This window comes from Umbelopsis ramanniana (genome assembly GCF_025399195.1).
Source record: "Umbelopsis ramanniana AG unplaced genomic scaffold K450scaffold_65, whole genome shotgun sequence".
Taxonomy (NCBI): domain Eukaryota; kingdom Fungi; phylum Mucoromycota; class Umbelopsidomycetes; order Umbelopsidales; family Umbelopsidaceae; genus Umbelopsis; species Umbelopsis ramanniana.
Genome location: NW_026252151.1, coordinates 111,246 through 128,471, shown reverse-complemented (window position 1 = coordinate 128,471; position 17,226 = coordinate 111,246). Strand labels below are relative to the sequence as shown.

Genomic DNA, 17,226 nt, shown 5'->3' with positions numbered 1-17,226 from the left:
CCCCCCCCCTCCCCCACCTGAAAACCGCCTTTTCGAGCAAAAGAGACTAACTGTCAATATCTTTCTCGTTCTTGTGTAGTCGATATGATCGTTACGGCGGAGGCCAACAATCTGGTCGATTTGGAGGTTATGGCAATGTATTTGGAGAAATTGGCCCTTACGGTATTCCTCAGACACAAGCTTCTTTTCCATACAATATGGCTCCTTATGGCATGTACGGTCAACAGTATCCCGCTAACTTTCCAAACAACTCTCAGTCAGCTAGTAATGCCCAACAGCAACAGCAACGACACGGTGGTCCATTTTCTCCAGTAGGTTCTCCCATTGGTTACCAAGGTTATCCTGCTCAATTTGCACAATTTGGGCAGCAACCCATGCCCGGCTCTGGTGCTGCTGGTAGTGGTGCTTATGGCTATCAGGATCGACCTCAACAACATCATTCATCATCCAACTCATCGAATAGCGCAGGCAACACCACACAGTAGTAGCAGCTGCATCATACTAGTCTTTCTTTCCTCTCTCTCTCTCTCTTTTTTCTAATGTTATTGTGACAATTTGGTCCTCTTTTACCACTCGGAAACTCTCAGCAAAATTTTAGAGGTATCTTGTTGAACAAGCCTTGTCACACAAATCTTCTATCTCTCTTTTTCCTCTCCACACACGCACGCAACCGTTGGCAAAAAATCACACACTCTTCACCTCTCGCCATTTCGCACCCTTAATACTATTCACTATTTGATGATTAGCTAAATGAAATTTGGGCAACAGTGTCCTTACTTTCTTATGATAATGTACATAGAGGAAACAAACTTTTGTGATGAAAAAATATATACAACATCATAAATAATCGTAGGCTTGTCACGCACGGCCCTTGCCAGTGCACTGTAGGATTGGAAATGTGAACTCCGTGCATGGTGCAAGGTCAACTGTCTTTGAAATGGTTTGGCAAAGAGAATGAAAGCTGTTCGGGATGTGACACATTTATCAGAACGCCGCACACTTGCATCCTTATCCCCCTCCCCCCAAAAACCTTAATAAATTACAAGTACACCACCTCATTTCAGGCACACAAGATGCAACCACTTGTTTATTACAGAGGTGTTGTGCTCAGACAAAGTATCTGCGCCAATCTATGAAGATGATAACCATGTTTTAAGGGATTGCTCCAAGTCCTCTTTAACCAAGTTGCGTCCTATAAATACTAGTTTACCAGCATCATCGTCCGTGCTGTCACTGCCACCCGCGGCTTGCATATCATAGAGATCCTGCACGCCTTGAATGATGATGCGCTCTTTTCCTCCTTGAGGTGTGATGATGCCCTTGAGACGTAACACAGTAACTTGCTCTTCCTCGGATGATGCATGTTGCTGGTGCTGTTGCTTGTCGGTGCGTGGAACCATTTTTTCCCATAAGAGCGTCTGTATCCAACGTTCCAATAGATCGACATCTCGGATAGGCTGATCCAGCTGTATGCAGATGGTTTCAACCGTCTGGAAGAGCAGAGTTAGAAACATAGAACGAATTGCCCCCCACGCTCAGCACAAAACCACAAATTCTACTTTACCTTATCAGGGTGGACGTGCGTACTAGCGTGTTCATTAATCTTTTGGGATTGTAGAGCAAGACCGTTGACGTCGGTTATATCGTAAGCATGAATATCTAAAACAAAGTCTAATGATACTCTGAAACGAACATGAATGAATTAGTTTTGTAACGTTAGGTGACTTGTTGTCTTTTCGTACTCACCTTGATCGCTCTGTTTGAACTAGGGTTGCAACCGAGTTGATTCCACTTATAGTGTTTTCAAGCTCGCTCATTTCACTTTCTGATAGCAGGTCTTTTTTGTTGATAATGATTCGATCTGCAATGGCAATTTGTCTACAAAGGCACAGAGAGAGATTAGATGCAGTAGGTCTATAGTGCGATAACATATGGGTCGATGCGACTTACTTGGTTGCTTCGTTGATGGCTCCATCCTCTTTTTTATCCTTGATATGCTAGAATAGGATGTCGCGTTAGGTACATCCATTAAATCGACAAATTCGCCTGACAGAATTCTTACTTGAGAGATATACTTTGCATCCACCAACGTAACAATACCATCCAAGTAAATATCGCTGCCGAGATCATCGTCCATCCAGAAAATAGATGCAATTGGTCCTGGATCGGCTAATCCGCTATACGAGGAGAATAAGTCAGCAGCCTAGTTCTCGCACAACATTTTAGGCAACATGATCTCACCTCGTTTCCAGTAACACATAGTCGAATTTGCCTCGCTTTTCCATCAAATTCTCGATAGCTTTAACGCCATTGTCTCTACAAAATCAATGTATGTTACTTTGATGCACTTGGTCGTACTAAGGTCCGCTCGAGTATTGTGAACTTACTTGACTGAGCAGCAAAGACAACCATTACGTAATTCTAGCCATTCTTCATATAGTGCACCTTCTTCATTGATGGACAACGCCTTTTCGATGTCGCTGCCTGTACCATGTCAACAGGAAATTTAGCTCACGTAGAAGTACCAGATCGAATTCTGTATATGTGTCAGCAACCTGTACTTACTTTCGCCAAATTCATTCAATATGACAGCTATTTTTTTTTCATGCTTCTCCGTGAGAATATAATTGAGAAGCGTGGTCTTGCCACTACCCAAAAAACCTGTGTATGGATCCAGTGAGTTGGAGAACATACAGTTATAGCAAAGCATTCGAACATACCGGTAACAATGGTGACTGGTATCTTTTTCTGGCCATCGCTATTGCATGCTGGCTCAATAGGTGGCTTTGGCACAGTGCTTTGAAACGAAATTCGGACTTATGAGATCAGGAGCGATAATGGCAACTATAAGTGCACACGTCTTACCTTGTCTCAACGACTGGTACAAGATCTGGAATGTCGTCAAAGTCGTCTGATTGCATTAGTTGTGGTTTAAGTGAAAGTAGAAATGCTTTGTCAGTAAATTTCACCGTTAAGTTTCAAAACTGTCCTAAGGGTCCAGTCACAAAAACCTGAGGCGTGTCAAAATGGTAAGTGTCGAATTGGCAAGCACTAACGCAAAGTATATTTATTTTGCGCTCTTCCTATGCATACTGAACTGAACTTAAACACCAAGCTAACAAACTCTTAAAACTCTTTGCAAATTTCCATTCGCTATTTGCCCTACACTCGCATCATTTATCCATACAATTGGTGCGTATTACGAATGCACTATTTATTCACAATGAGAACATGGACATTGATAGTGCTCTAATCGTTCGTTTTTGTATGGGTAGCGGTCCGAAATTTTCGTCACCAACCACTCGTTTATTTGGCAGCCTTGGCAGCCTTGGCAGCCTTGACGACAGCTTCGCTACCGCGCTTGACGAAACGTTGGTTCTTGATGAACTTGGCGTCAACCTGTGTACGATCAAAAAGAGAGAAATTTGTGTGTCAGTGATGGAAATTTGGTCAGTTGTAGAAGAGAGGAATGTCTACATACACCCTTGAGGGAAGGGTATCTGTTGCGCATGGGCTTGCGGATACCGTTACGGTGAGCCTTCTTGTCTAATAAAAGATGGCCGGTTAAACAAAGGTTGTTTCGCCTAATTCCAGTGCTATAGCATACTTTACTTACTCTGGTTGTGGTTGGTGTGGTTCTTGGACTTAGACATTTGAACTAGATTTCGACCTATAGATTCGAATAAGATTGTAATGAATAATACGCTCAAAGAAATATTGACGTTCTGCTCGAGATTTCGATATTATGCGCTATTCTAGGTGAACATTCTCCATTGTCGAAATTTTGGTAATGTCGGACCCTCATCAAAGATGAAATGTTTGAAATGAAACAAGTGTTCTGAAGTACTCGATGGTATCTCTTCTCAGGTATATTCATCCATCCGTCGAGGTTGATCTGTATGCCTGTCGTATGATATAGTCTAATAGATGGCTGTGATCATTACCTTGGCTAAAAAGGAGGATCCTATGGTTGCCTGAGATGGATAGCCTAAAATGGAACGGTCGATTTGGAAGGGCGATGTCGTCACGAGCTATTTTTATGACAAATTTCATTCATCACGGTTTGGTTAGCCACATGGCATACGAATCAAGTCGAAGGACAGGGTCCTCAATGCCCAAACTAAACTCAACATTAAACGTTTTGACGAAGCTGCTCAATATACTAATGATGATACTTATTCAAAAAACTGATCGTTGATTTATAGAAGCCATTGTGTTTGTCACATACTTGCCTGTGCAAGTACCACGCCTTCATTACTGGTTAATGTGGCTCACTCAGCATATACATTCTGATAAGACTTATCAGCTAATGAACTATTACAAGCTCAAGCACCATTCAAAACACGCTCATCCAATGATTAGATAGCTCGCTGAGCGCGCCCCTAGGCCAATGCTGACAGCCTTTCCAGTTACTTCTGGCTTTCAAAAGCAACAGCCAAACCCCTTCCCCATCCAGAAATCTCAATGCACGTGCAAATCCTCACTCCTTTACAACCATACAACCACTCTTGCTTAACGGACACGACGTTTAAAACTGCTATTTTGAACCAAACCAATGACCAGAATTATACAGTGTCATCGTTTTTTAAGCGCTGAGATGAGTTCCAGTTTGTTGCGTATGGCTTGGAAAGATCGTTACTGTATATCTATTGGCTGTCAAATACTCGTCGTTGTCCTATCCAGCAACAACAACGATGACATACACCATAAATGCAGAAGGATACAGCGACATATACTAAATCATTACCTTCTTCACGTATTCAGAGTTACATTCGAAAGGTTTGTTTAGCTGCAGTAGAGAAGATACTATCCACCCACATGGACTGAATTGAGTGGTGGATGAGAGCCAGAATTTGATGGGGTTGATCGGCACTTCAGGCCAAAATGTTGGTGTTACAAAGCTCTTGTGACCATGACGCTGAAAATGGATTGTAAATTTTGAAACAAGCATTGAGAACAAGCAGTTTCTATGTGTCAATATTGATTTGTATAAAGCGAAACGAGACACTGTAAGCAAGCTTTCTACAGCTTCAAGGATTCTGTACTTCAATAAAATTTTCGCTAAAATTTTGTTATTTGGCTGTTTTCAAATACCGAATTGATGATTGTGTTCTGAGTCCCTGATTTGACCCAATCAGAGACCGAGATCTCCTGATCTTTCGACCGATATAAAATCCAAAGGAAAACGGTGTCTCAGAAATAACGAGTCTTCTTTTTAACTATATAATTTGAAACTTTTACTACACTATGAAGATTATCGACAAGATTAAAAAGGCTGAAGAAGAAGGCCGTATTTACTGGTCATTCGAGTACTTTCCACCAAAGACTCCATTGGTAACGATCTTTTGATATAGAACTTGTTTTCATCCTCACTGCTTTTCTGACATGATGTATCTTCAGGGTGTCCAAAACTTGTATGATCGTATTGAGGTATCTATGCACAACCAACATCTGTGAATGGCCATTTCCCATATATTAACTCTTCGGTTCACAGCGCATGAAACGCTTCGGTCCTGAATTTATTGATGTAACTTGGGGTGCCGGTGGTACTTCTGCCGACCTTACCACCGAAATTGTTTCAAACGCTCAAGCCGTATACGGTATCGAAACCATGATGCATCTCACCTGTACCAACATGCCTAAAGAGCAAGTTGATTTTGCCCTCAAGGTAAGTCGTCGCATGCAACAAAGCAACAAAATTCATGTTGCAACAATTTTTTTTTTTGACCTATGACTTTTAACACTCCTATTTCATTCCCTGCATCAGTCTGCCAAAGATTGCGGTTGCCAAAACATTTTGGCTCTGCGTGGCGATCCTCCTCATGGACAAGAAAACTGGACTGCCGTTGAAGGTGGATTCAACAATGCCATTGACTTGGTAAAGTACATCAGACAGGAATATGGTGATTACTTTGGTATTGCCGTTGCTGGTCATCCCGAAGGCCACATTGACAATCCCGACAAGGAAGATGACTTGAGACACCTCAAGGCTAAGGTCGACGCTGGTGCCGACCTTATTGTCACACAATTGTTCTACGATGTTGATACCTTTTTGAACTTCGTTGAGCAATCCCGTGCCATTGGCATCACTTGCCCTATCCTTCCTGGTATCTTCCCCATCCAAAACTATAACGGCTTGAAGCGCGTTATTTCTTTCAACAACAACAATGTACCACAAAAGATTTGGGATGATCTGGAATCGATCAAGGATGATGACGCTGCTGTCAAGGAATATGGTATCGAGTTATCGATGGAATTTATCAATAAGTTCATTGAAGCTGGAATCAAGGGTGTCCATTTCTATACCTTCAACTTGGAGCGATCAACCCGCATCATCTTGGAAAGAATGGGCTTTGTACCACAGCAAGCCACTGTCAAGCCTCTACCTTGGGCTCCGGTATGTGAAAAAAAATGCAACATTTTCGTTTGATCTCTCTTGCGTTGAAATTAACCTTTTAAGCTTTCCGCCTTTGCAGTCTCTTCACCAAAAGCGCACCAAAGAAAATGTCCGTCCTATTTTCTGGAAGAACCGAACAAAGAGCTATATTAAGCGTACTGAATCATGGGACGAATTTCCTAATGGTCGATGGGGAGATTCACGATCACCTGCCTTTGGTGAATTGGATGGATATGGTGTGTCATTGAAGCACCCCAAAAACGAATGCCTGGATATGTGGAACCACCCCACCTCCGTAGAGGACGTTTCAGCATTGTTCGCCAAATACTGTACCGGTGACCTTGCAGCTCTTCCATGGTGTGCACAACAGTTGGACCCTGAATCCGAGGTTATCCGTCAACGTCTTGCCACTATCAACACACAAGGTTTCTTGACCATCAACTCGCAGCCTGCTGTTAATGGTGCAAAGAGTTCAGACAAGATTCACGGTTGGGGTCCTTCCAACGGCTACGTGTATCAAAAGGCCTACCTTGAATTCTTCGTTTCTCCCGAACAGCTCGACTCTCTCATTGCCAAGATTGGAGCTAAGAAAGACATCACTTACTATGCAGTCAACTCTCAAGGAGACTTGAAGACTAACAACAACAACCATGGTCCCAATGCTGTTACATGGGGTGTCTTCCCCAGCAAGGAGATTGTTCAACCTACCATTGTTGATGCTACTGCTTTCATGGCTTGGAAAGAAGAAGCTTTCGAACTGTGGGCTCAGTGGGCTAACTTGTATGAAGCGGATTCTGCTTCTTCCCAGCTTTTGAAATCCATCAAGAGCCAATGGTACTTGATCAACATTGTCGACAATAACTTTGTCGTTAGTGATGGTATCTGGAAGCTTTTTGACGTCGAGGCTTCCGATGATCTTTCATCCAAAGTTAGCGAATTGAACGTTGCTGACCGTTAAATCTTTAAAAGTGCTGGAACAGCCGGATCGTGTATTCAACATACAAATTGAAAACAAAATTCTTACATCCCTCTAACGGGAACACTCATTGTACAGTATTCAACATACCCAAACCCTCACACCCTGTGTCTCTTTCTTTTTCAGTATTCTTGTATATTCTTCAACAGACTCCTTACTTTCCTCCTTATTTCCGCTATCCTGTTTCCTTATTACTGGTTTTTTAACCTGACTCGGCAATTATCATTTTTGCCGAAAAACATAGTCCATCTAGCATAGTTCTATTCTGATAGAGTATATACGTAACCTTTCAACAGAGATGTATATGCTTCCAATTATCATCGGTGTTACGTAGCTTTCCATTTGATCGAAACAATGAACCTCCGCATTCATGACAAACCGAAAATGCTGGCGATGAAATTTTGATCTTCACTAAACCAAATTCGCAGCGCGAAAGGAAACGGGTACGTCAGTCCGCGTCAACTTCAAAGGCAAGTAGTAGTTATATAAACTCGAACCTTAGGCTAATATACCTCCTGTTGACCCAACCGATCAATATAAATTCAGATGTCTGATTCTAAAGGTACCTTTGCCACTTTGCAAGCTTTCTCTAAAACGAACCCCATGCTGTCCACCATCGCTGTGGTGGCAGCTACCATTGCTGTTGCAACCGTCATTGACAGAGCCCTTCGTAATAATGCTATAGCCAATCCCTCAAAATCTCTTTACGATTTCAACCTTAAGAACATCAAAGGTCAGGAATGGAGCTTGGATGAGCTCAAGGGCAAGGTATGTGTGGGAAATCCTCAATCTGATCGCTACAAAAGTAACTTCATTGACGCATGGTCTGGTTGATAGGTGACTCTTGTAGTCAACGTCGCTTCCAAGTGCGGATTCACTCCTCAGTACAAGGGCCTTGAGTCTCTTTACCAAAAGTACAAGGATCAAGGCTTCACTATCATTGGTTGCCCTTGCAATCAATTCGGTTCTCAAGAGCCTGGTTCATCTGACGGTAAGCTACTGATCAAACGGGTACGTTGCTCTCACATAAACTAACTAATCTTTGCAACAGAAATTGTCAGCTTTTGCTCTCGTACCTACGATGTCACCTTCCCTCTCACTCAAAAGTTGTAAGTATACGGCGCGCATTTTTGAGGGCTTATCTCCGGGTACAACACGGCCAACTGACTGACTTATGCACATTTTAGGGATGTGAACGGCACAAATGAACACGAGCTTTATTCTTTCCTCAAGTCATCGCAACCTGGTATTTTGGGGTAAATACCATTTCTATTGTGTACATCCGTGTGTGGATACTGGTATCAATTAGAATCTAATATCTCTACAATTTACAGTATTCAAATGATCAAGTGGAATTTTGAGGTATTTATCGGCTTACCAGAAAAAAAAAACCGCAGAAATCATATGATTTTTAGTACAATTGCTCATCTTTTTTCATTACAGAAATTCTTGGTTGATAAGAATGGCAAAGTCGTCCGCCGCTATTCTTCTATGACCAAGCCAGAAGATATCGCTAAAGATGTTGAAGAGTTCCTCAAGGCTTAAATGATGCGATACGGCATTGGTGCGGAGATTTTTTTTTTTTGCCGATTTAACTACCACTGAAATCTTTATGAAATCTTAGCCGCTCATACAAAACTGCCATGACAACCTGCCCATCGAAAGAAAAGGCGTTATGAAATAAATGTACATCTACAACTTGTCATCATATACTTTGCGTTCAAACAATCATGATTTATGTATAATTCACAAGATTATGTTACATTCACCGTACCCATATCAATAATATTTAACAGCATGTGTTTGCAGCACAGCAGCAGCAGCAAATGGCAGCCAACCTAAAGCAATGCATGTGAATAAGACAACGTCGGAAAGCGGTATACACAAGCATAGTTTACTTACAGAGGTATGCAGCCTCCGCCATGTCTTGGTGGTGGTCTACCATATGGTGCCATCGGGGGCTGACGACCATACCCTATACCGCAATTGAACATTTAATCGAAGCCCAGCGGTCAAACAACACGACTGCAACTCACCTGGTGGGGGCATGCCATTGTTGTATCCGGGTTGTGGACCGTATGGTTGCCGTCCATATTGGGACATTGGTGGGCCACGACCTTGAGCCATAGGTGGCGGCATGGGTCCGCCGACGGGATGAACGCCTGGGGGAGGTGGAGGAGGATAGCCTTTTCTCATAGTTGTTTTATACTTTATTTGTTGGGAAACAAGAGGTTCATAGCAATATTTCGCGAGCTTTTCTTATAACAAAACATCAATGCGGTTTCACATTTCCAGCGAATCATGGCTTTAGAAAACGACTTTATCCCCCGAAGCGACCCAACTATGACGTTCGTGTTCGATACATCTCCAGGTATCGGAAGTCGCCAAGACTTTCAATGCTTATCTATAAGACAGAAGGAGATATTGCTGCTGCTGATCCAAGTGAATTCAATGAATATGAAATTTTCTCTATCAATTTCTTAAATTTACATATGGTGAATGATAGGCACCAATTTTTTTGGTATCGATATTTCTCAGATGCACTGCTTCTTCGACGCTGTCCCAAGCTATGTTGGAGCTTCTTGTGATTCTTCATATAATAAAATGAGACAATGCATAATTTACAATGATTGGCGTCTTGAAATTCTATCTTGCGTTTATTCGTAATGATGCTTTTCACGCTCATACAAAAGACATATGAAGTTTAGATTTGAAAGCAGTGCTAATAAATGTTGTCTTGGCTAATCCACTTCATTAGGTTCAAAACCATTTTAGTGATGAAACCAGCATAGTTACCAAATGTACTGGCCGCCTGTCTTGGATACCTAATAGCATCTCCGCTCGGAAAGTCCAATATTGATTGTTTACCATGAATTTTATGAGTTAAAGTTTTCGAAGTATCATGTATAATAGCCACGATATCAGTACAAGTGGATCTGTTAGACGTTTCTATTGATAGCTTTGAGCATTTGAGATCGGTTTTGAATATCTTACCCATGTTAGCTTCATTATTGCCCACCCAGCTGATCCATACCTTCATCCACATCTTCCGGGATTAAAATAGTCCCTCGACAAGACCATCATGGGAAAGAGATTCCCCGAAGCGTCTTTGCAAAAACTGATACCATCTATCCATTCTGCTATTTGTAAAACAACACCTGTTGGTTATTAGAAGATGAAATATCAATATACTGTACGTCTTGGATCCTTGCATTGACATGAAGTAGTCGTTGCTGCTTTCCAATTAACATTCTGTTATCTCAGCAGGAGCGCACTAGTATTCCATTTGCAAGAATAAATTGGAACATTTGATTATGCTACCTCATTTGATCCGTGAACTCATCGTTCAGTTGGCTTCTTTATACAATTGGACTTGCGGAAAAGAGTTGTTGTAAGTGACTGACGCTACTGGGCCACATTGTCTGCGAGATTGCCAGCGTCGAAATATGCAGCTTGATGTGTAACATGCGATATCTTCTTACGCTGACGATTAGGCAAAAGAATGCGATGATATATCAAAGACAGCCCGACGTTATGTAGTCTCAAGAATTTTGAGATCTGAAATATCTCGTGAAATGAAATAAAAGTTCGAAAAAACCCCATTTTAGACACATAATACCATGGATTTAAGTTTATATTCGCATTACTATTACTATAACTTCCATAAAGTATACTTGTAGATGGCAGGTCTATTCGTTCGTTTGCTATGCATAGCTCTAAGAGTCAATGGAGATCAGTGTAGCCAAAAATTGCTTCTTTGTTTCGCTGGTTTAGGTTGAGCAGCATGACATGCTCATGGCCAAAGGTACCAGCGAGGTGTTTGAAGATAGAAAACCTTTTCTCTTTTACAGTAATGTTGATTAATACAAGCAAAAAATTGAGCTAATACCAAACACTATGCTAAAATATACCTCAATGTGATACGAAAGACATTGGAAACGACGAAATTGAATACTTTGATATCAGCATAGGTTACATGCCTTGCAGCGGAAGTTAAAAATTACGCTTTTTTTTTTTCAAAGGTCGAAATCAATTTACTGCATATTTTTGTGACGTGAAAAAAAGTGGCGGACGCTGGGTTCTGGGCGGCGGCCTGGCTGCAAAAGCAGTTGGCCATCACCAGAAGCGTGCTCCTCCTCTTTCATTTTCCCAAATGGTGCGTACCTACTCTATTCATATTGAACAATGGCATGGCTGTTTGTATCGATGAATCGATGGATGGATGCAGTGGATGATTGCATGCGTCTGACCACCTCGACAAATGTCAACACCTGGACAGGACATTAGGAATTCGACATTTCGCAAATTGGATAATTGCACAGCACGTTCGAAAAATACATCGCACGCCAAGGTGCTAGCACCACACTCTTCTAGCAATCGTTGACACCTACCTCCAACAATATTCACAGCCATGCCAGTTGGAAAAAAAGTTATACGTCAACACCATGTCAAACGAGATACTAACGATTTCTCCTTTTTTTTTTTTTTTAACTTGCAAATAGTCGCTCCAAGTTCCCGACAAGAACCAGGTAAGCTGAATGGTTAGAGAGATGCCATCCGAAGTTGGTCACTCCTTACTCACCATACTTTTCTCACTACAGTTTCAGCACATTTTGCGTCTCCTCAACACCAACGTTGATGGTAAGAACAAGATTATGGTTGCTTTGACTTCCATCAAGGGTGTTGGTCGTCGTTATGCCAACATTGCCTGCAAGAAGGCTGATGTTGACCTTAACAAGAGGTACAGTATCTATTTGAATGCAGTCCAAATTTTTTTTAAAAAAAATATCGAGAATTCACCACTAAACCCGCGTTATATTTATTTCTACCAGAGCTGGTGAGCTTTCCAACGAAGAATTGGAACGTATTGTCACCATTCTCCAAAACCCCAGCCAGTACAAGATCCCCAACTGGTTCCTTAACAGACAAAAGGATATTGTCGATGGCAAGTACTCTCAAATCTTGTCCAACGGTCTTGACAGCAAGATGCGTGAGGATCTTGAGCGTTTGAAGAAGATCCGTAACCATCGTGGTCTCCGTCACTACTGGGGTCTCCGTGTCCGTGGTCAACACACTAAGACCACTGGTCGTCGCGGTAGAACCGTCGGTGTCTCCAAGAAGAAATAAGTAAGTAGAATGATTTTATCATTGCTTGGGTCTTTTGTAACGTGCCTAGGTTATATGATGCTCGATCAATCTTATCTACATTGCCTGAACCATTGTGTCGACAAATTTCTATGATTCTGATATTGCCTACACGTTACCTGACTCAAGCATGTCTTGCGTATTTCTTCATTCCATTTCTCATGCTAACTACTCAACTCACAGATTACCCTTCTGGAAAATTGTGCACCACATCTGTGTATGTGTTCTTGCTTTCCTGGAACCAGTGACAAAAATCATAATAAACGAAAATCTTGTAACCTAGCTGGTCAATGTATAGACGGATGGGGCGTGTCTACCCACGTTGTGTTGTATAAGTGGATTAGCATGAAATGTACAGTGATGAGGTGATTTGATTAGAAAGAAGTAGGTCTTCACTGGTAGCGGCTCCTGGCTTTTGTGCAGCGGGATGGATATGACCAACTGGTTCCATATGTGGTAGCCGTATTACGGATCTTCAACTAATGAGGGTCCCTCATAGTACGCGTTAAATAAATTGATAGAGAGATAACACAAAGCAGTGTTGGCTTGCATCTTGTCAAGGAGTTTCAAGTATGCAGCAGCAGTTCAGGTTGCTTGATGCTTGAGCTTAAAAAATAAAATGATATAGACGTAGCTCATATCACCCATCGTAAGCTCTGCGGTTTGTATAGTCAGCATTATGACTTTGTCTCTGATACACTTACAGGGACATCGCAAAACTAGCAAAGGAAACGGCCATTTCCTTTTTCTGGCGTTTTGTTTCGTGCCATGTTACCGTTGACCAACGTGGGATGCTACCCTACGCAGGCACAAAATACGCCACCAATGCATAGCACTGGGCATGTCTGTGCACAGCTTCCTTTTGTAGCGGATTCGAAGGCTCTTTGTAACGTTTCTCTTGGATAGCAGCATTTCAAAGGTGTTCATACGAATTAAGCATTCTCACGATTGCAAACAGATTACCCGTCCCTGATCGGCATTTTAAATTGGGATGGAATACTGGGTTCTGCACGAAGTTTCCATAGACAACTGACGCAAAGCCAGTGACATTCAATGAACAAACACAGAGTGACAGACAACCAAGACTGCATACATAGTAGGTATGGTTTACAATACTTTATTCGTCTTTTCAACAATATCTCTTCAACAATATCTCGGACTTGAGAGTTCATCGATTCTTTATACGCTTTTGTATTCAATATACCGGCCCAGCCGCCTACAACCTGTTTTTTTTTTTATCACAATCTTCTCGGTATTTTTCTTTTAATGTAACTGCGCAAAGCACTTTGTTCTCTCACTATCTTATGCTAGCTTTCGTTTTCATTTGTGACTATGCCTTTGAACTATGCCATAGGTGGCGCAAACTCTAACATTCGCTCGTTCACGGCCGAGAACCCGCCTTCCTGTTCTTAATTTGTACATTAGCAAAGCTTACCCATTAATGAGAAGTCACCGGAACTAGAATTTTAACCGGCGGTATGGATTCGTAAACCTCATGGCACCGAGATGCACAGATGTAAGCACGAGTCAAGAGGCTTTGCATTATGTCCTACGTGGAAATCCCATAGAAGGACAGTGAAGCAAGTGACTTCATCGTCTCGTTATGGAAGCACTTGCGAGTGAAAGGCATGGCGTAAAGTGAACAGAGTCACAAGCCAAGGGAAAAACAAAAAACCAGCAATAAACCGCTTTGTAATGCTAAGGTCGAGGCACGTAATGTCTCTAGGCAAGTTTGGACACAAATTCATGTAAACACACTATCGGTTGACAGTTGACGACCATCTCAAACCTTTTTTTCAACATGGTTTTACTCCATAAATTGAAATTTTAAAAATAATATGAACTAGACCGTGAAAAGCAGAAACTTTGAAGCTTCGGTCAAACGGTTTTCCCCAGCATAGTGTGGGGTAGCTATCGTGGAGCTGAAGTTAGATTATTCTCAGATTTAGACGAAACTGGATACATTATTTGTACCACTGCCAGGTGCATATCTTTTAGGCTTCTACATAGTTCTCATTACCACGATAATGGCTGTATTAGATTCCGTCTTTTTGGTACGCCATGGAAACCTAATTCGGCGGGATGTTGTGACAAAATATGATGAGATATTTCTGTTTTATTTATTCAAGTACTACGATACAAACTCACACAATGAATGGTCATTATTATCACACTATAAGGGGGAGTTGATGAGAAAAGGACTCTAAATATGACTGTGGGTAAGACGTGATCGATTGGATTCCGAATCAATGAGTATCTCATAGATTAGACCAGCTAGAACGGCACCAACGAAGGGTCCTATGATAGGCACCCAAGTATAGCTTCCAGAATTTGTGAAAACTTCACTTCCGTATCCGGCTACATTGAATATAAGACATTAAACCAACGATCAAGACATTATGATATCATATTATATTGACTTTGTACTCACCCATAGCTGCAAAACAACGAGGACCAAAATCTCTGGCAGGATTGACTGTAGAAAAAAGCGAGGATGATGTTAAGTCAAAGAGATTGGAAGGTAGATGGAAAAATGGTGAGAAAAACTTACTTGCATAACCAGTTTCCCAACCAAGAGAAATGCCAATGCCTGCTACAGTGAAAGCCACCACCAGTGGTGAGTTCTTCGCTGCATGCATATTATGATCATCTGCTTGGCCGAGAATCACAAGCAAAAGAATGCAAGTTCCCAATACTTCAGAGAAAAAACTGCCTTCAGGGGTCATGAATGCTGCAGGATAAGTCGAGAAAAGGCCTGCTGTTGCATTGGTACCAGTAACTGTGTACACGCCTTCTCCTGCAAAGCTGGATATCGCCTTACGATAATCCGCAAATACGATAGCTGCACCCGTCAATGCACCCAAAAATTGAGCTAGCCAGTAAGCGGGTACTTTTCTCCAAGGGAAGCCGCGCCATACAGCCATACATAAGGTTACCGCAGGATTTAAGTGAGCACCCTATGCATACATCTCAATTAGTTATTTGTGTCAAGTTGATATACCAACGTTTCAAACTATCGCTTACCGAAATTCCGCCAGCTATGTAAATGGCACACATTACGGCAAAGCACCACCCGAACGAGATAGACAGGTATTGACCTTTGGCATTGTCGGATAAGACGACCTGTGCTACAACGCCATCACCGAGGACGATCATTACGCAGGTTGCGATGAATTCTGCCAATGGTTCACGTAACTAAACAAAATTGAACAATCAGGGGTGATATGCAGGAAACCATGTAAGTCAATAAGCAGAGCTTTCAGTGAGAAACAACAGAGGCTATATGTACCTTGTGTCTTAAACGGCCCACAAAATTGCGTTCCTGAGGCAATTGATAGTGTCCGTCGTTGATCGCGACAGAATCATGGTGCTTCTTTTCTTCAGATGATGTCTCTGAGTGATCTGGAATGTCAGCAGGATCGAGCATTTACTTGGAGAAAGGAAAGGTGAAAGTAGTCGGTTCGAGGTTATATGGGTCTTTTTTTATAATATAATTGAGATACAGCGGTTTTTTTTTTATGTATTTCATCTGACTATGATTTTTTCTACTTGCTGCATTCCAAGCTGTTTTTGGGGGCTGGAGGAGATCAAGTAAATGCACCCCCACACGGTTAAACTTCCTTGTTGGTCTTGAATCCCGCTATACTTTAAGTAAATCTGAGAAGATTTGTTCGCCGTACCGTGAGGTCATTCAAATAATGTTGTAGAGTGCCTCGGGAAAATGGGACTCGGGCACCAAGCCATGCACTTATTTAGACATTAGTAACAATGGGAGGACCCATCATAAATGGTGATTAGCTTTGATCACGCCAAAGAGGGGATTTCGTAATCAAGTATGCCTGTGGAGATTTGCGCCGCAGTGACCAATGATGAAAGCACGCTAGCCTTCCCCGCACTCTGGAAACAAAAAAAAAGCTATTTTTCGATCAATGTGAATCTGTGCAAACGAAGCTCAGCCAACCCTGTGCGTTTACCCGCATGGTTTTTTTTTTTTTTCAATGCACGACTTTCCCATTCACAACTGGATTCCGCGGTTTCCTTCGTCAGCCAGCCATATGGCGTATTCCTGCCACTGTTTATTTCTCGGGTTTAGGCGGAAATAGGCTTGGACGAGCGTGCAATATGAGCCCCAGACTTCTATGAAAATAGCAATTATGGTTATGACACAAGTGATCATTCACGAGACTGCTTGCACTACTCCAGTATAGTTTCCCACCATTAATTGAGTTTGCCAGAAACATCTTGCCATTTCGGCTTGCATTTACTTTTTTCACTTACACATGTCTGAACTTGACTGACATTGGATTACACCTGTCGGGTGTATTTTTTTGGGTGGCGTTACATACAACTTAGTAAAAAGAAATAGCTAAGCACTCAGATGAATGAAACGCTTGGACTCGGGGTACTTGTGGGAAAGTCTTGGAACACCCTTAATCATTCGACTTTAATTCTTGGCGTAGCTTTTCTATGGTGCCATTTTTTCTTTTCCGTCAATTTGGTTGCTTGCCTCCCGTTTTTAAAGAAGTGCACCTACGGCGCGCGAAAGGCGCTGTGGTCCGTGCGCGCTGCCCGAGGCTCATTGGCGTTAACAGTCACATCACGTGAAACAATGCAATTTCTCAATCTTGGTTTAGACTTTGGCATTTTCCCTCCATCTGGACGGAGTATGAAATATCCGGAGTAACTGAAGGCACCAGGAGAAATAAAA

General features: G+C 42.0%; 8 protein-coding genes across 8 annotated transcripts; 4 read left to right on the top strand and 4 right to left on the bottom strand.

The window, feature by feature from the left end:
• Positions 1–80: 80 nt before the first annotated feature.
• On the top strand, positions 81–485 carry K450DRAFT_274781 (uncharacterized protein; the record flags this gene model as incomplete). The annotated part of the gene is made up of 1 exon (XM_051593141.1): positions 81–485. A coding segment is annotated over one exon (405 nt), but the record flags the coding sequence as incomplete, so codon positions are not given.
• Positions 486–1,037: 552 nt separating this feature from the next.
• Positions 1,038–3,039, bottom strand: K450DRAFT_257216 (uncharacterized protein). Its single transcript, XM_051591628.1, has 10 exons — positions 2,866–3,039; positions 2,721–2,797; positions 2,566–2,661; positions 2,388–2,484; positions 2,242–2,316; positions 2,063–2,177; positions 1,951–1,997; positions 1,747–1,878; positions 1,565–1,682; positions 1,038–1,490 (listed from the first exon to the last, which is right to left on the bottom strand). The coding sequence occupies exons 1-10, from the start codon at positions 2,919–2,921 to the stop codon at positions 1,131–1,133; spliced, it is 1,173 nt and encodes a 390-aa protein (XP_051441432.1). The 5' UTR covers positions 2,922–3,039; the 3' UTR covers positions 1,038–1,130.
• A 40-nt stretch (positions 3,040–3,079) lies between these two features.
• Positions 3,080–3,982, bottom strand: K450DRAFT_257202 (uncharacterized protein). Its single transcript, XM_051591627.1, has 5 exons — positions 3,945–3,982; positions 3,617–3,670; positions 3,482–3,546; positions 3,349–3,399; positions 3,080–3,327 (listed from the first exon to the last, which is right to left on the bottom strand). The coding sequence occupies exons 2-5, from the start codon at positions 3,651–3,653 to the stop codon at positions 3,307–3,309; spliced, it is 174 nt and encodes a 57-aa protein (XP_051441431.1). The 5' UTR covers positions 3,654–3,670; positions 3,945–3,982; the 3' UTR covers positions 3,080–3,306.
• Positions 3,983–5,212: 1,230 nt separating this feature from the next.
• Positions 5,213–7,754, top strand: K450DRAFT_192737 (uncharacterized protein). The gene is made up of 5 exons (XM_051584469.1): positions 5,213–5,334; positions 5,401–5,430; positions 5,495–5,668; positions 5,768–6,397; positions 6,477–7,754. The coding sequence occupies exons 1-5, from the start codon at positions 5,248–5,250 to the stop codon at positions 7,353–7,355; spliced, it is 1,800 nt and encodes a 599-aa protein (XP_051441430.1). The 5' UTR covers positions 5,213–5,247; the 3' UTR covers positions 7,356–7,754.
• Positions 7,755–7,790: 36 nt separating this feature from the next.
• K450DRAFT_257195 (uncharacterized protein) lies at positions 7,791–9,115 on the top strand. Its single transcript, XM_051591626.1, has 8 exons — positions 7,791–7,843; positions 7,920–7,935; positions 8,059–8,141; positions 8,211–8,364; positions 8,425–8,482; positions 8,561–8,629; positions 8,708–8,735; positions 8,817–9,115. The coding sequence occupies exons 2-8, from the start codon at positions 7,920–7,922 to the stop codon at positions 8,916–8,918; spliced, it is 510 nt and encodes a 169-aa protein (XP_051441429.1). The 5' UTR covers positions 7,791–7,843; the 3' UTR covers positions 8,919–9,115.
• On the bottom strand, positions 8,979–9,710 carry K450DRAFT_257192 (uncharacterized protein). Its single transcript, XM_051591625.1, has one exon. The coding sequence runs from the start codon at positions 9,567–9,569 to the stop codon at positions 9,312–9,314; it is 258 nt and encodes an 85-aa protein (XP_051441428.1). The 5' UTR covers positions 9,570–9,710; the 3' UTR covers positions 8,979–9,311.
• Positions 9,711–11,488: 1,778 nt separating this feature from the next.
• K450DRAFT_257191 (uncharacterized protein) lies at positions 11,489–12,817 on the top strand. Its single transcript, XM_051591624.1, has 5 exons — positions 11,489–11,529; positions 11,876–11,902; positions 11,975–12,114; positions 12,206–12,500; positions 12,648–12,817. The coding sequence occupies exons 1-4, from the start codon at positions 11,527–11,529 to the stop codon at positions 12,498–12,500; spliced, it is 465 nt and encodes a 154-aa protein (XP_051441427.1). The 5' UTR covers positions 11,489–11,526; the 3' UTR covers positions 12,648–12,817.
• A 1,790-nt stretch (positions 12,818–14,607) lies between these two features.
• Positions 14,608–15,970, bottom strand: K450DRAFT_295570 (uncharacterized protein). The gene is made up of 5 exons (XM_051593615.1): positions 15,808–15,970; positions 15,543–15,713; positions 15,070–15,475; positions 14,950–14,994; positions 14,608–14,876 (listed from the first exon to the last, which is right to left on the bottom strand). Exons 1-5 carry the CDS (start codon positions 15,943–15,945, stop codon positions 14,722–14,724), a joined length of 915 nt encoding a protein of 304 aa, XP_051441426.1. The 5' UTR covers positions 15,946–15,970; the 3' UTR covers positions 14,608–14,721.
• Positions 15,971–17,226: the final 1,256 nt, after the last annotated feature.